At 43.3% G+C, this 20,859-nt stretch overlaps 1 protein-coding gene and 1 non-coding gene across 13 annotated transcripts in view; both read right to left on the bottom strand.

Annotated features, from left to right (window-relative positions):
- The window catches only part of NUP214 (nucleoporin 214), a 102,498-nt gene that overhangs the window by 27,579 nt on the left and 54,060 nt on the right, over window positions 1–20,859 (bottom strand). For 11 of the 12 annotated variants that reach the window (XM_024762158.1, XM_024762155.1, XM_024762151.1 and 8 more), the window contains 6 exons: window positions 15,716–15,791; window positions 14,293–14,371; window positions 11,483–11,573; window positions 8,936–8,997; window positions 4,592–6,415; window positions 2,476–2,546 (listed from right to left, as the gene is read on the bottom strand). In XM_024762158.1, coding sequence (XP_024617926.1) covers window positions 2,476–2,546; window positions 4,592–6,415; window positions 8,936–8,997; window positions 11,483–11,573; window positions 14,293–14,371; window positions 15,716–15,791 — 2,203 coding nt within the window. The remainder of the gene's footprint in view (window positions 1–2,475; window positions 2,547–4,591; window positions 6,416–8,935; window positions 8,998–11,482; window positions 11,574–14,292; window positions 14,372–15,715; window positions 15,792–20,859) is intronic. The other variant, XM_024762154.1, reaches the window with a different exon arrangement.
- LOC112411585 (small nucleolar RNA SNORA48) lies at window positions 477–611 on the bottom strand. Its single transcript, XR_003005666.1, has one exon. It is a non-coding gene; the product is annotated as a small nucleolar RNA SNORA48 (small nucleolar RNA).

The raw sequence follows: 20,859 nt of genomic DNA, 5'->3' as shown, positions 1-20,859 counted from the left end.
CTAATTTGTTCATTTCCACAACGTAGTAACGTTCTACTACAGAGTAATATAAGTTCATCTGCCCAGTGGAATGGCCATAGCCGTCTGGGTTGCTTCTAGTCCTGTTATTGTAACAGTGTACCCTGGCGCACAGGTGCATCAGTTTCTCTAAAGAACAAACTAGGAGTGGAACCACAGGGCTTCACTAGATCACACCAGACTATCTTCCAAGGTGGTGTGCCAACCCACGCCCCAGCTAAGAGTGTACGTGAGTTTCTGTGGCTCTGCATATCTGCTGACATTTGGTATTGTTGGGCTTTTAAATTTCTGCTGCGTTACAGGTGTGCATCTCTTAGTGGTTTTACTTTGTGTTACTAATTAAGTTGAATGTTTATGGTCCTCTGGCTATCCTTTTTAAAAAATGTTTTCTTATTACTCTCTTTTCCTAAATTGTGCTAAAATATACATGAAACTTACCATTTTAGGCTTTTTTTCCCCCATGCGTCTGGGGCATGAACTAGGCATGGGCACAAACCAAAAGCCAAGCTCGGATAAACAAGGAGTTGCTTTGTCCCCGGCTGATATGAGACAGGCACCAGCAACCAGGTGCCACTCGACCCAGGTCAGGGGCAACATTTTAAGGATTTTAAGTGTATAATTCAGTGGCATTGAATACATTCCATAATGCTGTGTAACCAACACTACCCTTTTTTATGAAGTCTCTTGTCCTTTTTCTTTCTGTTGTGTTTTCTATTAAGTTTTCTATGTACAGAGCTCAATGAATTTTGACATATAACTGTTTATGATGTTCAACTTTTTTTTTCTTTTTTTTTGGCTGCGTTGGGTCTTCGTTGCTGCGCGCGGGGGCTTTTTCTAGTTGTGGCGAGCGGGGGCTACTCTTCGTTGCGGTGCACGGGCTTCTCGTTGCGGTCGCTTCTCTTGTTGTGAAGCACAAGCTCTAGGCTCGCGGGCTCAGTAGTTGTGGCACACAGGCTTAGTTACTCCGCCGCATGTGGGATCTTCCCGTACCTGGTATTTTCAAGTTTGTCTTTTATTTCTTTACGGCACGTAAAACACAGCTGTTTTATAGTCTAGGAAGTCTCTGGAAATGTGTGTCTCATGTTTATTCTGGCTCTTGATCATAGTTCCTTGTTTCCTGTTGTGATGAATTTACGTGTGGGAATCAACGTCCTTAAAAATTATCTGAGGCCTACAGTTACTTTTCTTCAGAGTGGCCTGTGCTCTTCTGCCAGACATCTGGAGACACCGCCATCCTCGGATCGGGTCAAGCCGCATTCTCAGGCCGAGACCGGTGAATCTGGAGTCACAGCTTCTCGTGGGGAGGGTCTCTTTTAGCCCTCCCACTTTGTACACGTCTTGGTGAATGATGTCTGCCCCTCTGCCCTTTTGGTGTTGTTAACATAGTCAATAGATTAGTAGATGCTCTCAGGGCAGAACTGGCTTCTGTGCTCCACTCACTTCTACAGGTTCCCATTTTCCCTTTAATCTGGTTTGGTTAAATACCTTATTAGTTTATAAGTGCTTTTGAAACTATGGTTTGTACGTTTTATGTAGCCATCTTTAGCTGTTTTCAGTGGGGAACTTGAAAACCAGAAGTTCTGTTTCTCGGTCAAGGATCACTGACTAGGGCAGGGCCCATCTTCTAAGGAAAAAGGTGATAAAGAAAATCTCCTACTCAAGACTTGGAAGAAACATAATATGGCTACCACTTTCTTAACTACTGGACAAGTACCAACCCCACCTTTAGAGAGTCACAATCGTTTCCAATATATCAGAGTGCCTTATGAAGTTACTGTGATCTAAATGCAGCAGCTAGCTTTCACAACAGTAAATTTAACCCCTCTGGGTCCTCCGTGTCCTCATCTGTCAAATGGGGATACTAACAGCGTTACCTTATACGAGTACTAATGATTCCAGGACTCAGTGCGTGTACAGCACTTAAAACCACACCCGGCACATAGATAGCCACTAGCTAGACAAAGTGAAACGGCTCAGGTCACCGAAAGGCCCCTGGACTACATACTGCTTCGCACAGGGGCCACACACAGCTTCTGCTACATATTCTTCTGCATCGTGTTTAAACAACGACTTAAATAAAAACGTTTAGCTCAACGGCCTTAAAAAAGGCCAAGGAGCAGGTTTAACCCATGGGCCATAGTTTGCCAATCCCTGGCCTAACAACAGGCAGAAGATGGATGGAAATCAGGCAATGTGCTTTAAAGTGCTTCCCGAGAGGACTTTCACACAAGGATCAAAACTGTAGTGATTCTCTCGAATCGGAGGCTGAGGCTTCTGCATCCCCAAGGGAGCTACAGAAGGCAGAGCTTGAGAACCACAGGGCTGTTTGTTGGGGCTGGTTACATCCTACAGGACCAGTGTACATCCTACGGGAACATGACTGATTGCATCCTATAGGAACGACACAGATGGGTTTGATACATGTTGACATGAATAGAGGCAAACATCCATATTTACCTGGCCAAAGACTGTTCCACCAGTACTGGCTGCTTGACCAAACAAAGAACCAGTATTACTAGACCCAAAACCTGTAAAATAAAAAGAAAACCAAAGTTTAATTTGGATGACCCTTCTATAATATCAAAGTTTTGTTTTTTACTCTTTAAATGGCATTCAGGTGTGCTTAAGTGCCTCACAGTAAATCAACTCGTGAAGAAAGTCTGTTTTCCTACCTAGGAAATGGAGAAAATTATGAGTAAATAATTTAAAGAAACCCTTTTTTTTCATTGCTAGAATTTTAGAATAGTAAAAAAAAGTCCCAAAGTCCCAAGGACTGAATCCTTGTCTCCTACCAAACCCCAGGTGGGTGAGGACTCTCAGCGTAGCTCCCCTAGACTTACAGCTGCCAAGAAGTGCTTCCAGTGACTGACTTAAAATCATGAATATTCCTTCTCCCTGGTTACCTCTAATCTCAAATACCAGATGCCTTCAGGGTCGTTTATCTTTCTTCTAGGTGGCAGAACGTGGTTGAGGTGCTGAGTTAACAGGGCCTGGGAAAATCAGGAAGAACTATATTTTACAACAAAAGAGCCCTAGATCAGGAGCTGGAGGACAAGAGTTCCACGCTCGTCTCTGCTACTGGTCTAGGCAGGGGAGCTCAGGCAAGGCTCAGTTCCTCAACCAGCGCTGGAGGAGAGGCTGCTCAGGTTATCTTTCCACCTAGCTCCTGTAGGAAAGAAGGGTTTTTCAGAGGTTCTCAGTTGTACTGAAATAGTTTTGATTATACTTGTGAATGAGGATTCTCAAGTTTTGACTGCAGAACAAAAAGATGCACTAGCGATAGCGGTAACTATCCTACTCTCTTTTAAGACCCACAAGGCCTCTTCCCTGCCCGTTCTCTAGACCAACTTATCGCATCTCCTCCCGTCACTCCAACAGGCCAAGCAGCCTCTTCACAGGGCATCAGGTGGATCCCAAAACTGTCATGCACCACTGTGTTCTTGTAGTGGAACATAGTGGGAGCTTCACAAACATTTGTTGAAGGCAGGAAGAAAATGACTTCCTTTCTAATAAGTTATGAACCAGTTTCAAATAAATTTTCACCAAAGGAATGAACACGCAGTTACTTGTAATCCTGTCCACCAAATCACTGATCGTTGATTCCGCCCCCTCATCCCCTGAGCCTGATGGCTGAAGAAATGCCTTTCATAAGATAACCATGGAGAAAGGAAAATTAGAAGAGATACTCGAGTTGTCCTGTCTACTGGCTTTAGGAGCAAAAGCAGCTGCTAAGATTGGACATGCAATAGTGAGGATTACATTTTACTTTCAAAAGTAGTAAATTTAAAGATTTGTTTCTTTAAAAGAATTACACTGGGGCTTCCCAGGTGGTGCAGTGGTTGAGAGTCCGCCTGCTGATGCAGGGGACACGGGTTTGTGCCCCGGTCCGGGAGGATCCCACATGCCGCGAAGCGGCTGGGCCAGTGAGCCATGGCCGCTGAGCCTGCGCGTCCGGAGCCTGTGCTCCGCAACAGGAGAGGCCGCTACGGGAGAGGCCACAACAGTGAGAGGTCCACGTACCGCAAAAAAAAAAAAAAGAATTACACTGAAAATAGAAAAATAATCCAACTTCTCAAATGTCACTATTTGCCCTTCTAGAAAGCAAGGTGGTGTCAGAGGAAACATGAAATACCGGCAGCACAGAGGACTAGGATGAGGAGCTCTGGAGTCTAGTCCTGGCTCCAGTAGTGGCACTAAATGACATTAGATCGGTCACCTCGAGGCCTGACAGGTTTGGACATAATGACCTCCAAAGCACCTTGCCAATGTAAAATTTCATACTTATGAGTCATTCGTTATTTGCCATGACTTTACATCTGTTTTTCTCCGCCCATGAAACTGGCACTCCGGTGGCTAGGAGAGTGGAGAACTTGCTGAGAAGCACAACTGGAGCTGCAGTGATTAGACCAAAGAAATGCCCGAGACTGCCAGTGGCCAGGCTCCCTTCCGGACTTTCCAGAGCCTCTTCTGTTTTCCTTTCCTTTCTTTTAATCACCAAACTAATGCAGATTTGCTGCAAATGTTTCAAATAATACAGAGAACAACAAAGTAAAAATCTTCTATAAATTCTTACCTGAAGCTTGACAAAAGCTAAACCCAGAGGATGGCGCTGTCGTGGTGGTGGCTGAGGTGCCACCGAACACAGAGCTTCCCTGCCCAAAGCCAGGACTCTGGCCAAAGGCAGGAGGGCTGCTCTGGCCAAAGAGCCCTCCTCCAGTGTTGGCAGAAGACTGTCCAAATGAGAAGGAGCTGGAGCTACTGGCGCTTGAAGATGCACCGAACACGTTCCCGCTGGTGGACGCGGGGGTGGGGGACGCGGACTGACCAAAAGCCGGCACGGAGCTGAAGCCGGGCTGACTGAAGGAAAAGCCGCTCGCGGGGCTGCTGGTCGGCTGCCCGAAGGCCGGGGTCTGCCCGAAGCTCGTCTGTCCAAAGACCGTCGGGGCGGAGGTGCCAAACGCTGGGCTGCCGAACCCCGAGCCGCTGACCTGCGGCGCGGCAGCCACCGTGCTGGCGATGCCGCCTGCCTGCTGTCCGAACAGGCTTGGGGCAGTGCTGGCGGCCACCTGTCCAAACATGGGGGTCGCCGAGGGGGCAGTGGCTGTGTGGCCAGTGAGCTGGCTGAAAGCCGAGCTAGAGCTGGCGGCCGGCGGCTGAGTAAAGACAGGCGAGCCCGAAGTGACCGCCCCAAACACTGCGGGATCCGTGGCTGGGCCTGGAGCATCACCGGAAACAGCGCTGGAGGTGGCGGGAGGCCTGGATGTTTCCGGGGCCACGGGGCCGGCACCTGGAACGGCAGGTGCTGCGACGGCAATCTGCCCAGGCGCTGCCGGGGTTGGGGCAGGGGACGGCGGTTCGGTCTTGGCGTCCGGGGCCCCGGTGGCTGCCGGAGTGGCCTCCGCGGACGGCGCTAGGATGGTGGCACTGGGCGCCGCTGTACCAGGGCTGCTGGCCACAGGCTGGACGAGAGCGGGCTCCTTCTTCACAGAGTCAGACGTTTGAGAAGGAGCCTGGGGAAGCTGGGCGGATGGCTGCTGCCCTAGGAGGGAGGCTGTTGACACCAAGGCCTCACTACCACCTGGCTTCTCAGGCAGAGCCGATGACGTGGCTGCTTCCGTGCTTTTACCGGAGGACGTGGGCACGGTGGGAGCAGATGCTGAACTCAGGAGGCTGCCAAACGACAAGGCGGGGAGGGATGTAGGAAGGGGTGTGGCAGCGGCAGCGGCAGAGGACGGCGCTGTACTACTTGTCTGCTGGCCTCCGAACGGAAAACTCGTCTTGCTACCGCTTAGCGATAGCCCCGCAAAACTGATTACGCTGGAGGGTCCCGCACTGGTGAGCGGCAGGCTGCCAAAGATGCCTGTCGAGGAACTGCCGGGGCTGGGGCCGGCCACAGCCGCCAGGGTCACTGCGGTGGCAGCCACAGAGGAGGTCACGGGAGGCTCCGCGGGCTTCCCCAGCACCACGGGGCCGGTGAAACTAAACCCGGAGGGGACGGCCGAAGTCTTGGTGGGCTGTGCACTAGCACCAGTCCCGCCTGGGGATGAAGCCTTACTGGCTGCCTTTGTAGAATCATCTGCTTGGCCAACCCGCAGTCCTGAAAAACTTCCTAGAGTCTCTCCAGCCAGAGAACTTGGAAACAGGAGCTCTCCCAACTTGGACGGCGGAGCTTCCACCTTGCCAGAGGGGGTGGAAAGAGCAATTCCAGAAGGTGCCACGGGCCTGCCGCCGGATGGAGCAGACTCCCCAGGAGAGGGACCAGCGGCTCCCATGCTACTTGACGTCATCATTCCCGAGGGAGGTGAGCTTTCAGGAATGGCCTCGTAAAAAGGTTTGCCTGTCCCGCCAAAGGAGAATGTGTCCAGCTGGTTTGACTCTTTGCCGGGGGGTGCTGCCACTAGCAAGAAAAATAAATTAGGAAATGGACTGGATTTCACAAAATATGACCTATCACAGTCTCACTGACTTTTCTAAGCCGAAGCCTCTCTCCTCCCTTGATACTGTCAGGGACAGCTTGTTCTGACAGCATAAGACAGAACAAATGCTTCTCCGCAGGAACGTTAGCTCTGAGTCATCTCACTGAGGTGGGATGAACGAATGTTCTCTTTATGACCATTAAATAATAACAAATACACCTCTATCTAGAGTACATGAAATTAACCTAGTGGCCCAAAAGAGAAAGAAAAGGCATCTTCCCACATTTCCCCCGTCTGTGTGCCGCAATTACATTCCTGGCAACAGTACTAGCCTATGGACCTCCTGAGAGACCAGGAATTGATCCTTTTTTTTTTTTTGGCCGCACCATGCGGCTTGTGGGATCTTAGTTCCCCAACCAGGGATTGAATCCAGGCCCTTGACAGTGAGAGCACGGAGTCCTAACCACTGGACCACCAGGAATTCCTCCTTTGGTTTTATGGACAGATAGAGTGTCAATCCACAGGCAATCATTTTTACCTATAATTAAGGGCTACTTCCTAGTGCTCTCCTCACTAAGTGCTTTCATGGCAGCAGTGTGGCCAGATGGTCAAGGACATATGTGGGCTCTGAGGCTGGGGGCTCTGCCACTTGCTGGCTGTGCAACTCTGGAAAAGTTAATTGACTTCTCTGGGCTTCAATTTCTCCATTTGGAAGAGAGAGCTAATAACAGCACGTACCTCACAGAGTTGTTACGAAGATTAAATGAAATACAGGTAAAGCATTCACAAGGCCTGGTCAAAAAACTGATCAATAACGACTAATTTGATACTTACAAACTGAAATTGGTCTATGGAAAGTGCTGGTTGATGTTTCTAACTCCATGCTGTTTTAAAAAGTCTGTCTAGGGGCTTCCCTGGTGGTGCAGTGGTTGAGAGTCCACCTGCCGATGCAGGGGACACGGGTTCGTGCCCTGGTCCGGGAAGATCCCATATGCCGCGGACCGGCTAGGCCTGTGAGCCATGGCTGCTGAGCCTGCGCGGTCCGGAGCCTGTGCTCCGCAACGGGAGAGGCCACAACAGTGAGAGGCCCGCATACCGCAAAAAAAAAAAAAAAAAAAAGTCTGTCTATCACAAACTCCTGAGAACACTGCAAAGCCCCTACTATATACAGGTAATTTCCAGAAACCCCTCTTTGTGTCACTGGTGTTGTACTGAGCTGTTTATGATTTTGGATCGTTGTCTATTCTTGTATTAATGAAAATGTTTATGGAATTACTATTGTGTTTTATTACTAATTTATTTCATTTAGGATTTTTGAAATTATTCTGTTCCTCTCCAATCTTTTTATATCATTGAGTTGTTTTTCTTCTAGAAAGTGAGACTGGGGAGAGGGTGGGCCTCAAGGGTATTCAGCCACATCTAAGTGGGCAGAAGAGTTTAAGAATCACTGCTCCAGAGAGAAAGGAATGAGACCAACAACCCTTTAAGTGCCACACACAGCTCAGGTTTAGGAAGTCTGCTATGCTTTCAGCTCCCTAATCTCCCTCCAGGAGGTTTTAGGAGATCTCTTTTTTACTAAAAAAAACTTCTACCACTTGGGTTGACACGTAGAAAGCGCTCATAAAAATATGTGTTGAACGAAGAGATGAAAAATGGTCATTGTCTTATTTATCATAGGGAAAACCTGGAAAGAGCCTAAATGTCCAAAAGGTGAATAGTTAAATAAATTATGGCATATCCACAAGACAGAAATTATGTGGCCATCAAAAATGACATTTACACAAGATTTTCAATAATACTGGAAAACTCACAAGAGATTGTGTTAAATGAAATGAGTGGAAGCAAAAACCCCAGAAGGAAATATAACCGAATGGCAATGGTTAAGGGTACAATGTGTGATTCTAGAACACATCACTTTTATGATAAAATATAACAATCACTTTTATAATAAAAGCTTTCTTTTTAAAATAAAAGTAAACTTAATTACTTAAACTGAGAACTGGAAGGCACTTAAAAAGTACATCTGGTTTCCTTATAGGTCTTCAAAGTCTTTTAAACATTAAAAACATGCTGGTTGGTAGATCTGTAACAACATGCATGAGACCAGTGTGTTTTCTGCTAGGTTATCAAGGAAAAAAGATGAATTCAGTCTTTGATATCTATAGTATTAAGTCTATCTCATCCTATGAACTGATAAAATTTTAAATGACATAGGAAAAAGATGGAAAAAAATAATTCACATGTAAACATTCACATTTAAAGCACAGCCTTGCTTTTCTAGAAGCAAATCCTTTCCTTGTACTTAATTATGAAGAGTAGAAGCCCTTCCCCAGTTTCGTAAATCTAGCCTATTTTTAATGCATAATATCAACACCAGGTTAACTGCAGATACTTTAGGCAAGACGCAGCGGCAAGCAAAATACCAACATTTCTGACCCCCGAAACCTGCACTTGTTTAGGGGGAAACACAGAAGTAACGCTATGCCATGCAGAGACTGTACCTTGTGTGGCCGTGAAATTAGAAGACGGTGTCGGTGTGACTATCCCAAAATTAAAGCCAGTCCTAGGGAGGGGAAGAAAAGAAGCTAAAAGTGAACAAACCCAAGGCACAACATTGCCCTTTTAAAGTACATTTTATAATTCATTCACACAAACTGTTCTCGAGGGACTTACAATCTAGAAGATAAACGTCAACAAAGTGAAAGCACATTATCTCTGAAGCAGCAGAGCCATCGCAAGCTCTCTAAGCGGGGAGAGACAATTTGTGGGTGAGGTAAGAAGGGAGAAGCAGGTGAGAAGACCTTGGAGGAACAGCTGGGCTTTCCACGGTGGAGGCTGGGGTGGGGACCTATTCCAAGGAAAGCAAAGGAGTAGGAGAAACGCACTGGGAATGTTTCTGTGGGGAGAGTGGCCAGAGCAGATGGCCCACCTAGCGAGGAAGACGAGACAGGCTGGAGGACCTCTGTGACCCAGACCGAGACCGAAGAGCGCGTCAGGACAGCGCACGCCACAGGGAGGTGACGGACAGCACGGAACAGGAGCCACTGTCTCTGCCGTTCTGACAGAATGCTTAGTTCTGGGCTGGGAAATTTGGTTCAAAAGCTTTTCTTTTCTTTTTTTAAAATTTTGGCCACACCTCGCGGCTTGCGGGATCTCAGTTCCCCAACCAGGGACTGAAGCCGGGCCGTTGGCAGTGAAAGCGTCGAATCCTAACCACTAGACCACCAGGAAACGGCCCTCAAAAACTTTTCTGACTCCTGTCATTACGTCGTCTCTTTCTGTACATTTTCTTTACACCATGAATGAAGACACCATGGCCAAAGAAGAAAACGCAGCACGAGCTGAGCCAGAACAGACTATTTACTGTGAGAAAAGTTCAAATAGCAAATTTAAAACTCTACAGCTTTAAAATGTAAGGGACCAAGCATACCAAATATGGTAAGAAATGGTAAGGACTGGACTTAGAGTTGTCTTTTTAACCCATCATTGGCTTCGTCAAATGGACCAAGATCACCTAAGAGGTTGTGTTAAACATTTCATCACATCAAAAAAGAAAACAATTCTCTTTCTTTGTCTCAAACTTGGTGAAGAAATTTTATCTAATAGAGGTAAGCCACTGACCCAATGACCCAAACCTTTTCAGGTTATTTTAAAAATGGCAAGAAGACTATCAGTTCACAGAAGTAAAGATTAAAAGATGCAGTAACTCCAGGGCTTCCCTGGTGGTGCAGTGGTTAAGAATCTGCCTGCCAATTCAGGTGACCTGGGTTCGAGCCCTGGTCCGGGAAGATCCCACATACCGCGGAGCAACTAAGCCCATGCGCCACAACTACTGAGCCTGTAGCCTGTGCTCTAGAGCCGTGAGCCACTACTACTGAGCCCGTGAGCCACAACTACTGAAGACCGCGTGCCTAGAGCCCATGCTCCGCAATAAGAGAAGCCACCGCTGGGAGAAGCCCGCACACCGCAACAAAGATTAGCCCCCGCTCGCCGCAACTAGAGAAAGCCCGCGCGTAGCAATGAAGACCCAACGCAGCCAAAATTAAATAAATAAAATAAATAAATTTATTAAGGAAAAAAAAAAAGATGCAGTCTGGCACTGACCTACTCTTTAAAATTTGCTCCAAACTACCTTTGGGAAGTAGAAAACATAACGATTGACAGTACAATATATATAATTTCCTCCCCTCAAATTCTATTCTAACCACCTCCTTTCTTTTAAGGGGTTAGGTTGAAGGATGCTCAAGAAACAAATTCACGTCAGGAAAAAGAGATTGTGGTCAATATGATTCCAGTTACAAAAGCATAACCTGAAAGAGCTTAAGAGGCTTTTCTAATGGAACTGAACATGCAACTCTTCACAGTAAAAACAATCTTTGGATGGGTTTTTATCTCAGCCACACAGAGCCTAACTCCACCCCTGAAGGGGAAGGACGCTTTGGCGACTCTCACAGGTTTCAAGATGAGTGCTTATAGCACAGAGAAAAGGCACTCTCCTTCCAAGGTTAATAAAAGCTCCCTTTGGAATGAGGGTTAGAAGACCCTTTTGTTTTTAAAGATGACTCAACTTGACAAGTATAGCCATCATTACTTTTTAAAAAATGAAACAGAAATGTATGTCCCCACATCTATATAAAACCCAAATTTTCGAATGGCTACTGTCTTGATCTCTCAGAAGTTGCATAGAACATGACCTCTCAAGGCAGCAAAGCCAATCCAAACTTCTCACCCAGCCCCCAGATGGTGTCAGAATGAAAACACCTCAGTGTGATAAACCTGATCAACCACAGACTCACTATCCAAAGAAAATGGAGCCTATCCTAAAAAACAAAACAAATAAGCAAGTATGTAATAACACATGTATAAACTTGAATCAAAAAGGGGAAAGAGATTTACATTAGGACACTAAACTACTGTCACTATTATCAAACGCATCACTGCAGTGATAAGAACTCTGGCTTCATGTAAGTATACCTACTGATTGTAGGATTTGGGACAGCTATCTGTAAGGTTGCTGGTGGTGTCACAAAATTTAGTTCACTACTGACCCTGACGGAGAAAATGAGAAAGACTTGCTGAACTGCCCAACAACAGATGGGGTAGACGTCACAGCTGTCTCTATCTTGGTTGCCACTGGTCCTGAAATTATGGAAAAAAAATGAGAACATTACAAAAAAACAGTTAGAATCACCATTTTAGTTTAATTCTCTGTGGCAGCGAATGCGTGGTGCCGTGTAGAGCGCAGCCCCAGGTCACGCACTTTCTATGACAAGTCGGTGGCCGCAGCGCTGCTGCCTAAGTCATGCTGCCTCAAGGTCTCTGAACTTGCTCTCTGGCTCAGTCACTGTCAATTCCAAACCAGGACATGCCACACTTGCCCCTTTGCAGGAAAGAGGTCAAAATAGCTGGAGTGCAGTTCAAATTTAAGGCTTTAAAAGTAGCTTTTACAATTACCGAAAAGTAACATATACCAAAGGAAAAACAAAATTCCAAAGAGAAATAGGTTAACTAAATATCTCTGAGTAGTGACTTCATGGCTATTTGCTTTCTCTCCGCATTTCTGTATTTTCCATAGACTTTTTGTATTTAAATAATAGTTCTTTTTTTTAAATTACAGAGGTAACATATGATTGCTGTAATATAGAGAAGTATAGAGAGTTAAAAGTGCAATCCATCATCCTTCCCACATTCAATATACTGTAACTACTGATTAATAGTCTGGGGTATTACCTACAATCTTTCCCCTATCGCTCTACTTTTAAAAGGAGGAGGGGAATGGGGGAATTACATTTAAAAAGCCCAAATCAGGGATTCCCTGGTGGCGCAGTGGTTGAGAGTCCACCTGCCGATGCAGGGGACATGGGTTCGTGCCCCGGTCCGGGAAGATCCCACATGCCACGGAGCGGCTGGGCCCGTGAGCCATGGCCGCTGAGCCTGCGCTTCTGGAGCCTGTGCTCCACAACGGGAGAGGCCACAACAGTGAGAGGCCCGCGTACCACAAAAAACAAACAAACAAAAAAAACTTAACAGGGTACAACTGCACAGTGAAGTCTTTGGCTACTATTAAAATGAGTGAGGTAGAGTTGTATCAGATCTGGAAAGATGAACATGATATTTACTTTAGGGGGGGTGGGGAAACAGATTACATATCAATATATACAGGATATGACTATTTTTGTTTAAAAAAACAATACACATCAAACCCCAAGAGATACACATCAAATTGCTGAGGGCTGTTATCTCTGGAACAGGGAACTTATAGGGCAGCTTTCGTTTTCTACATTATATAGCTCTACACCATAGACTTTTTGTGGACTTGAAATAGCTCTATAATCAGAAAAACAATGAAGGTATTTCCATTATTAATAAGGAAATTATTCTATAGAAGTTTCAGAAATGCATTTTTTTTTTAAAGAAAGTTTTTGCAAACTCTTAAATAGTACTTTTCAGGGAAATTTTCCTACTTAAAAAAAGTCTGTTTCCAGAAAGTGAGGACAGAGGAAACACACAGCAAGGACAGAGAATATTTCACAATCATCACTGAATGATGAATCCTAGAAATTTCTTCGCAAGTCATGCTAACTGCCTAGACATGCACAAAACAAAGCCCCTTAGATGTCCTTGATTCTTAACTTCAAGAGTGACAAAAAACTCTCCAATAAAATCCTTGAAAGGGGTTAAGATACATAATCTTTCAAAAAATTTTTCTAAAATATTAGCTAGAAATGGAAACAAATTTCTTAATTTGAATCCTAAATGATTCAAAAGTCTTCGACAAATTCCACTGAAATTTCCCTTCTAACATAAAGTTTTAGCTGCTAGTTAAGAAGTGCTATACACCTCCTTCTCATGGAAGGCTTATATGATAAAAACTGTGCTCCTCCATTAATCCGAATTCTAGAATACAACTTGGGCTTACACAGTAATGGTTTTCTTCTGAGTGCAAGGAATACTTCTGAAGATAAACCCAATATCCAATGAGAAAGATTTGACTACAGAGAAGTTGGGATGATGGTATGATTGTGTAGAGATTACGGAAAGCAGGCTGCTAAAGTGTGAAGTCCAGCATCTCGAACAGAATTTATTGGCTTGAAGACCCACTGGAGAGCATGAATCAGAATAAAAGCTAGAGTCCAGAGCATGGGGAGAACGCTGGACTGCGGGCAGCACAGTCTAGCATTTTCTGGGCTGTAGCAGAAAGTAGCACATGTCAAATGAAGCGGACTCCAACACAGAGTCAACAAAAGGGGCTGCTGAGGAAGAGCCCACATTAAACTAGGCACTACGTGTAAGCACACTTCTAGGCCAAGTGGGCTAGGGCGGCGTGGATGCCTGGTCAGAGCGCTTTATGGTGACTGTAAAAACTAATTTCGGTTGAGAGTAATTACGCCTGCGTGACTGCTGGAAGCGTGTGAAGCCACAGTCTTTTAATACTGAATTTTATCTACTCTGTGATCTTATATTGTAACAGATCCATTTTACTTTCTGTGTTTTACCAGCTTCTGAATTGTCCTTGTAAACGCAGAGAGTTTTTCTTTCCTTTGTAGTAGAAGAAACAGAGTTCAGTATTCTGATCCACTCCTCTCTAAACTTTGATTATCCAGCAAGGCAGGTGCTCCTTTTTAGGAAAAACATTTAAAGGCAGGCTTTCTCCTATTGCTCTCATATTTCAGAAGTCTGCAGAGCTGCTGAAGGGCTCACTAATTTCCTGGATATTCTACATCAACTGAGGCCTTTCAAATATGTCTTCACTGTACTTGATTTCACATCAAGCTGCCTTTGTGATCCACAACAATCAACTCTACTGTGGAGCATATCTTTCACCTTTATTTTCACTAAAACAAAAGTGCAAACTTACCTGACGCTTTATCACCAGATGACAATTGACTGGACGCTGGTGTGGGCCCAGACGGCTTTAAGGCGTTTATCAGAGATCCCTATAACAGGAGCAAGACATTTATGTGAAACCGCAAACGAGCCTTTGGAATAAAGGAACATGTAAAATGATAACATAATTTAAAATAAGCAAGCACAAACACTTTGATTTAGTTTAATTTTGTTTTTTCCTTTTCAATTTAAGTCAGTATTTTTAAATGCTTACCACATGTAAGATCGTATCAGAGATGGGAATATTCCACAAGCACCAAGAAAACAGAGTCAGGCCTGTTTAGCTGGTGGCTATTTCCTCAGTGCCTAACACAAGACTTGGCACGTAAAAAGCACTGGGATATTTGATACACAAATGAAGGAAGAAGTTAATGAATGAAATAGGTCCTGGCTCTCAACAAAACTTATAATAAGGTTAGAAAGCAAAACTGTTCAACTTATCCACCTCCAGTCAATGTTCCTTTTCTCTTGGTAAGGCAAGAGGATTTGTGCCTTACCATGTGTCTTCCAAGGTGAACATGGAAACCTCCAGAAGAAAGGCCAAATGCTAACCACTTAAGTGGTCATGTTAAGTCACGGCAAGCTAAGGTAGATAGCCACGTCTGAGAACTCACAATAGGCAAGTTCTGATGTTCAATCTCAAACACAATCTACCATTATTTCTAGAGACAGAGATGAGTAGCAGAGCAACCAGGTTTCTTAGGGAAAGTCTCCGAGAGAGCTTGGTCTACCTTTCACCATCTCTTGTGATTTTCTTCTGGATTGCGTAACTGTTCATAATATAACCTACCTTTGTAAGAGACAATGTTTATCAGGCAACAGCCTGAAAGTAGACATAACACACATCACTGAAGATGCAAGGTCTGAAAAACAGGGATTGCAAGAGAAAGCAAGAGAACCTATCCCCTGGATGCTGACACGGGAAGGTACAACGAACAAAGCAGTGGATAGGAAGAAGTTGGAAGACTTGGGTTCCAGCTCTGGTTCCATCATTTAGTAAAAACCGTGGAAGCCTACGTTAGTCACTTGAGCCCCGGCTTCTTCATTAGTGAAACATAGCTGAACACCTGTCTTGTCTATATGGTTGTTGTATGGGTTAACTAAGACAATGTTAAATGAAAGTAAATTTCAACTCCATGCAGATACCCCATATACAAATATAGAATTATGACCCAAGATTACTAGGTGCAGGATGTCACATGGCCTACAAAGACAGTATCAGGTCCTAACTGACCTGCCAGGTCAAGACTGGCATAAACTGTGGAGAAAGGATCACAGGCCTTTGTCAGACTTACAGTTCCTTTAAACAACATGAGGCCCTAGTACAGCACTGTCTTCAGTTACAAAGACGGTCACTGCAGGTCATGTCAGTAAAGCCCAAAGCAGCAGGTTACCTGCTTAGCTTGGTGAGCAGACGCTGGGGTCAACATCGGGTGAGGTGTTTTGGCTGCGGAGTACGGCACTGAAGAACTGAAAAACACAAAGCATATGCTCAAGAGAAAGGCACGACTGGGCGTAAATCACATTCATCCCTGAGCCAACCTTCTGTCCAAAAAATAATATCAACTTAGGGGTAGAATATAGACGTCTGGGACCCTAATCAAAGTCATTTGACATTTTTCGGATTGCAGACTAAATTCTTTAAATGACATTTGGGTCTTTAGCATAAAAGTCAAAGCAGCGACCTGTAATCCTAGGAAAAAATTATGAATATTCAGAAGTAGATCCTTTTCTTATCTGGAGACGCAGCCTTCTACACCTCCTCCCCAACACCCACCGCCATTCCGGACCACGTGGGGAATTCCTGATTCTGTTTTCCAAGCCTGAGAAAATGTTCAACAGGATCTATGGGATGTATATGATCTGGCTCAAAGAAGAGACCTCAGCTTCTCACAGCTACCAGCCCTGGGAGCCCAGCGCTCACGATGTCAGCACACAAGAGAGTCAAACATACCACGGTTCCGTTCCCGACCTGCACTTCTGCTATGGTATGAAAAGTGCATCCAGTGTGTGTAGAAAGAGTTCTCACCATCTTTTGTTACCCCTGAACACAGTAAGCAGGGAACTGTTGTTTCAGTAATTACTTAGTGTTAATATGTGACGGAAAAAAATCACCTGTTTAACGCAAAGCTCTATTCTTGGCTCCTGGGAGCAATTCTTTCCATCAATCTATCTGTCCTCAGCGCAGAGCTACTTTGACTAGTATGCATAGGAATAGCAATTATAGGACCTGGTTTTATTTTTCAGAACTCTCATTTAGGGAGAATTAATAATTTTCCATTGAAAGATTAACTTGGAAGAGGAAAGACAAAAATAAGCCCATGCCTCATAGAAAAGAATTATCAAACATTTTAATAATCTTACAGTCACCTCAGGATACTCTCCTGGAATAATACAGGAACCCTCCCAAACAAACTTTATTAGATTCAGAGAGAAGAAAAAAGGCAGTTATTTTCAATGAAACAGAACCTCTTTATTTTCCTACTGAAGAGAGAAGGAGCTGTAAATGTGCGCCTCTCTGAAGAGACACACCCCTGTTCCCCTGAGATGTTCTACCAAACAGGTACGCAGGGACACTGCTCCCCTCATCTGCTGACTCTCCAACGAGAAAAGGAATGTGTGAGTGAGATGCTGGGACTGAGAAATCCCTGGGCGGACACAGCAGACTTAGGTGGAAAAATGGCTGCAGCTCAGGTGAGTCACGAGGTCAATGAAAATCTTTCACGCTTTCTTTAAGATAAGCAAAAAATAAACTACAAATAAAAAGAAAAGCAGCAGTTCACCAATTTTAGAACATTTTTTGCACCCTAAACTTAGTTATGACATGACGGTGAATTAAATCATGCACGAAGCAGACTGAGTGTAATTACTGTTCTATTTACTCGTGATAATGCTATAAATCTCTTGGGTGTCCTAAATCCCCAAACACACCAAATTAGGATTCATGGTACTTACACACCGGGCCATATGACAACCCTGCAGAGAAATGCTGCTCAGTGCAATCAGCTAACAAACCTACTGACTAAATCGGACCCACCGTGATCTAAGAGCACAAACAGAAAAGAACAGTATACTACCAAACAAATGTGTTCAAAGACTTGTGCGGGATTGTGAACCGAAACAATGGAAATCAACAGCTAGCAATGTTCAAGAGAAGATGGAAATGCTGAACTTGGAATTATCCTATTTTGGATGACTGTATTCTACTTTCTAGCAGTATGGACCTGAAAAGAGATCACTGGAAATTCATTTGAAATGTTCTGTTCCACAACTGAAAACAAAGGCCCACAGGCAGAAAATGGCACTGTCACATATATTTACTACATGAGTCTACAAATGACATTTATACTACTGCCAACACTAGGGCACTGCTTTAGAAAGGAGGAACGGAGTTACACAGGGCACTGAGAGTAGTAAAATTAGGTTCTTGGAGAAAAACAACTGCAACAGAACTTAAGTTCTCCGACTCTCCATTACCCAGACCATCCTGATAAAAGTTAATACACAAGTGGAGGTGAACATATCAAGTATGATAAACATCAAAAAATGTCACAACAAACCTCGTTCAAACACTGCCTTGAACACAGGAAAGCCATTTTTTAATTTTTATGCCACACCCTATCAGCACTGCCCGCTGACATAGGCAGGCTAATGCATACACATTCTAGGGCTGTGTACTCTACACACAATGATAAAATTGAGTTGTTAAGATTGTGAAGCATTAAAATGTTGCCTAGGCCCTTTCTTAGTGGTCCCTTAAACTTTAATGAACTTTAACAAGGCAAATATTCATACTATTGTTGTGAAAGGGGCCAACTACTCATTCTTCTACCTATTTCAACATTTTAAAGAGCTTAAAAAACAACAGACCTGGTTATGTTTTATTTTGGTAAGTCTGATTCATTATCATGTACATCTTTTTATAATTTCACATATGACACAGTGGATCTAAACTGTGAAAGCTGCTAAAGTTAAGTATTTAATGAACTATGAATTTTTTGTAATTATTTAAAGGTGAAGCAAGTAAGGGGACAGGACTACTTAACAAGAGCAACTGAAGAAATAAATCAGGAGAGAAAAAGAAAATAACAGAAGATATTGAAAACAAAAGCTCTCAGTTCATTTTTTCACCTATCAGACTGCAGTAATCGTAAAGTTTGATAATCTTGGCAAAGATATGGGGAACCAGATTGTCATACACTGCTTGTGGGAAGGAGAAATTGGTATAAGCTCTACTGAGAGAAAGTTGATGACAATTATAAGAATTATATGTATGTATATACACTCACATATATGGATATCTCCTTTGCCTCAGCAGTCCTACAACTGAGAATTTATCCAACAGATATGGCTGCAAGCATGCAAAATTATCTAAGTGTCAAATTATTTTAGCATTGTTGGTAACAACATAAGAAGCACATCCCTGAATATCAGTCAGTAGAGAAAAAAAAAGCTATCAGTTCACTTTTAGGCGTTTCTTATGTCTTGTTACCACCAACTACTGTGCCCTATTGGTAAATTTTATGTCTCTGAAGACTCAAATGCTTTCCAAAATATCACCTAAAAGTCTGCTAAATTTGCACGCATGTCAAGGTGCCAAGTAACTTAAATAATGCAAGCTGGAACTGCATTAGAGCTTTAAAAAAGACGTATATTAAATATGAAAACAGGATTGTTAAGAATTTATAATGACGTGGAAAAATGTTAACAATTAAGTTTATGTGCCCACACCATGCAGCTTGCGGTATCTCAGTTCCCTGACCAGGGATTGAACCAGGCCACGGCAGTCAAAATGAGGAATCCTAGCCACTAGAGCACCAGGGAACTCCCTCCAAATTTTACTTTAAAAAACTAAATTTTCATGGAATAAAGATGAAGAAACATGTAAACAGTGATTAAATGTTTGCAGTGGGAATAAAGGTAATTTAAATTTTGTTCTTTTTTAACTACCTGAGATTTTCATACTATCTACAATGAACATTTGTAGTAAGAAAAATAAAAGAATGAAAGTTTTTTTTAAGGTTATGGTAATTACTATAGTTATTATTTTTAAAGTGGGGCAACATCTTTAAGTGAGTGAAGGAAAAAACTGTCAACCTAAAATTCCTTACTTAGGAAAAATATCTTTCAAAAATAAAGATGAAATAAAGACTCTGGAATACACACAAAAGATGGAAGAATTCAGATCTAAACCTGAAGAAATGTTAAAGAAGTCCTTGAGCAGAAGGAAAATCATACCGGATGGAAACCTGGGACTGAACAAAGCAATGAAGAACACCGGAAATGATAACTATATGGGAAAAGAAAAGATATTTTTCTTCTAATTTAGTTCTGTTTAAAAGATAATCAACTATTTATAACAACATATCATGGTATTTATAACATAGGTAGAAGGAAAGTATACAACAATAGCACAAAGGTGGGGAGGGGAGAAACAGAAGAATACTGTTATAGATTCTTTTACTATATTTTAACAGTATAATCACACTTGAAGATAGACTGTGATAAGTTAAAGATGTGTACTATAAACCCTAATGCAACTACTTAAATAACACACAGAGGTATAGCTAATAAGCCAACGAAAAAGATAAGAGAATCATAAAAATATCACTCAATCCAAAAGAAGGCAGAAAAAGAGGAAAATGGAACACAGAACAAATGGGACAGACAGAAAACAAATAGCAATATAACAGATTAAAACCCAAACATGTTAATAATCACATTAAACGTAAATGACCTAAGTACTCCAATTAAAAGTCACAGACTGTCAGATTGGATAAAAAAAAAGATCCAGGGGCTTCCCTGGTGGCACAGTGGTTGAGAGTCCGCCTGCCGATGCAGGGGACACGGGTTCGTGCCCCAGTCCGGGAAGATCCCACATGCCGCGGAGTGGCTGGGCCCGTGAGCCATGGCTGCTGAGCCTGCGCGTCCGGAGCCTGTGCTCCGCAACGGGAGAGGCCACAACAGTGAGAGACCCGTGTACCACAAAAACAAAAAACAAACAAACAAACAAAAAAAAAAGATCCAACGACATGCTGTCTACAAGAAACCCATTTTAAATATAAAGACACAAGATAGGTCTAAAATAGAAGGAAGGATAAAAAAGCTATACCACACTAGCACTAAACAAAGAAAGCTGGACTGGCTACATTAACATAGGAGAAAGTAGATTTCAGAGCAGTTAATCTTACAAGGGAGAAAGAGAGTTATTTTGTAATAACAAACTGGGTCATTTCATCAAGAGTATGTAACAATCCTAAACATTTATGTAACTAATAACAGAACTTCAACATGAAGCAAAAACTGATAGAACTGTAAGGAAAATAAATCCACAACTATAGTTGAAAATACCAACACCATTCTCATTAATTGATGGAACAAGCAGACAGAAAATTATCACTATCAACCACCTTAACTTAATTGACATTTATGGAACACTCCAACCAACAAGAGTAGAATACATGTTCTCTTCAAGTGCACACAGAACATTTACCAAGATGATTGATATTCTAGGTCAGGGACTGGCAAACTACAGACC

Source organism: Neophocaena asiaeorientalis, unplaced genomic scaffold, assembly GCF_003031525.2.
Source record: "Neophocaena asiaeorientalis asiaeorientalis breed wild unplaced genomic scaffold, Neophocaena_asiaeorientalis_V1.1 scaffold78, whole genome shotgun sequence".
Classification (NCBI taxonomy): domain Eukaryota; kingdom Metazoa; phylum Chordata; class Mammalia; order Artiodactyla; family Phocoenidae; genus Neophocaena; species Neophocaena asiaeorientalis.
This window is presented reverse-complemented; position numbering and strand designations above follow the sequence as displayed.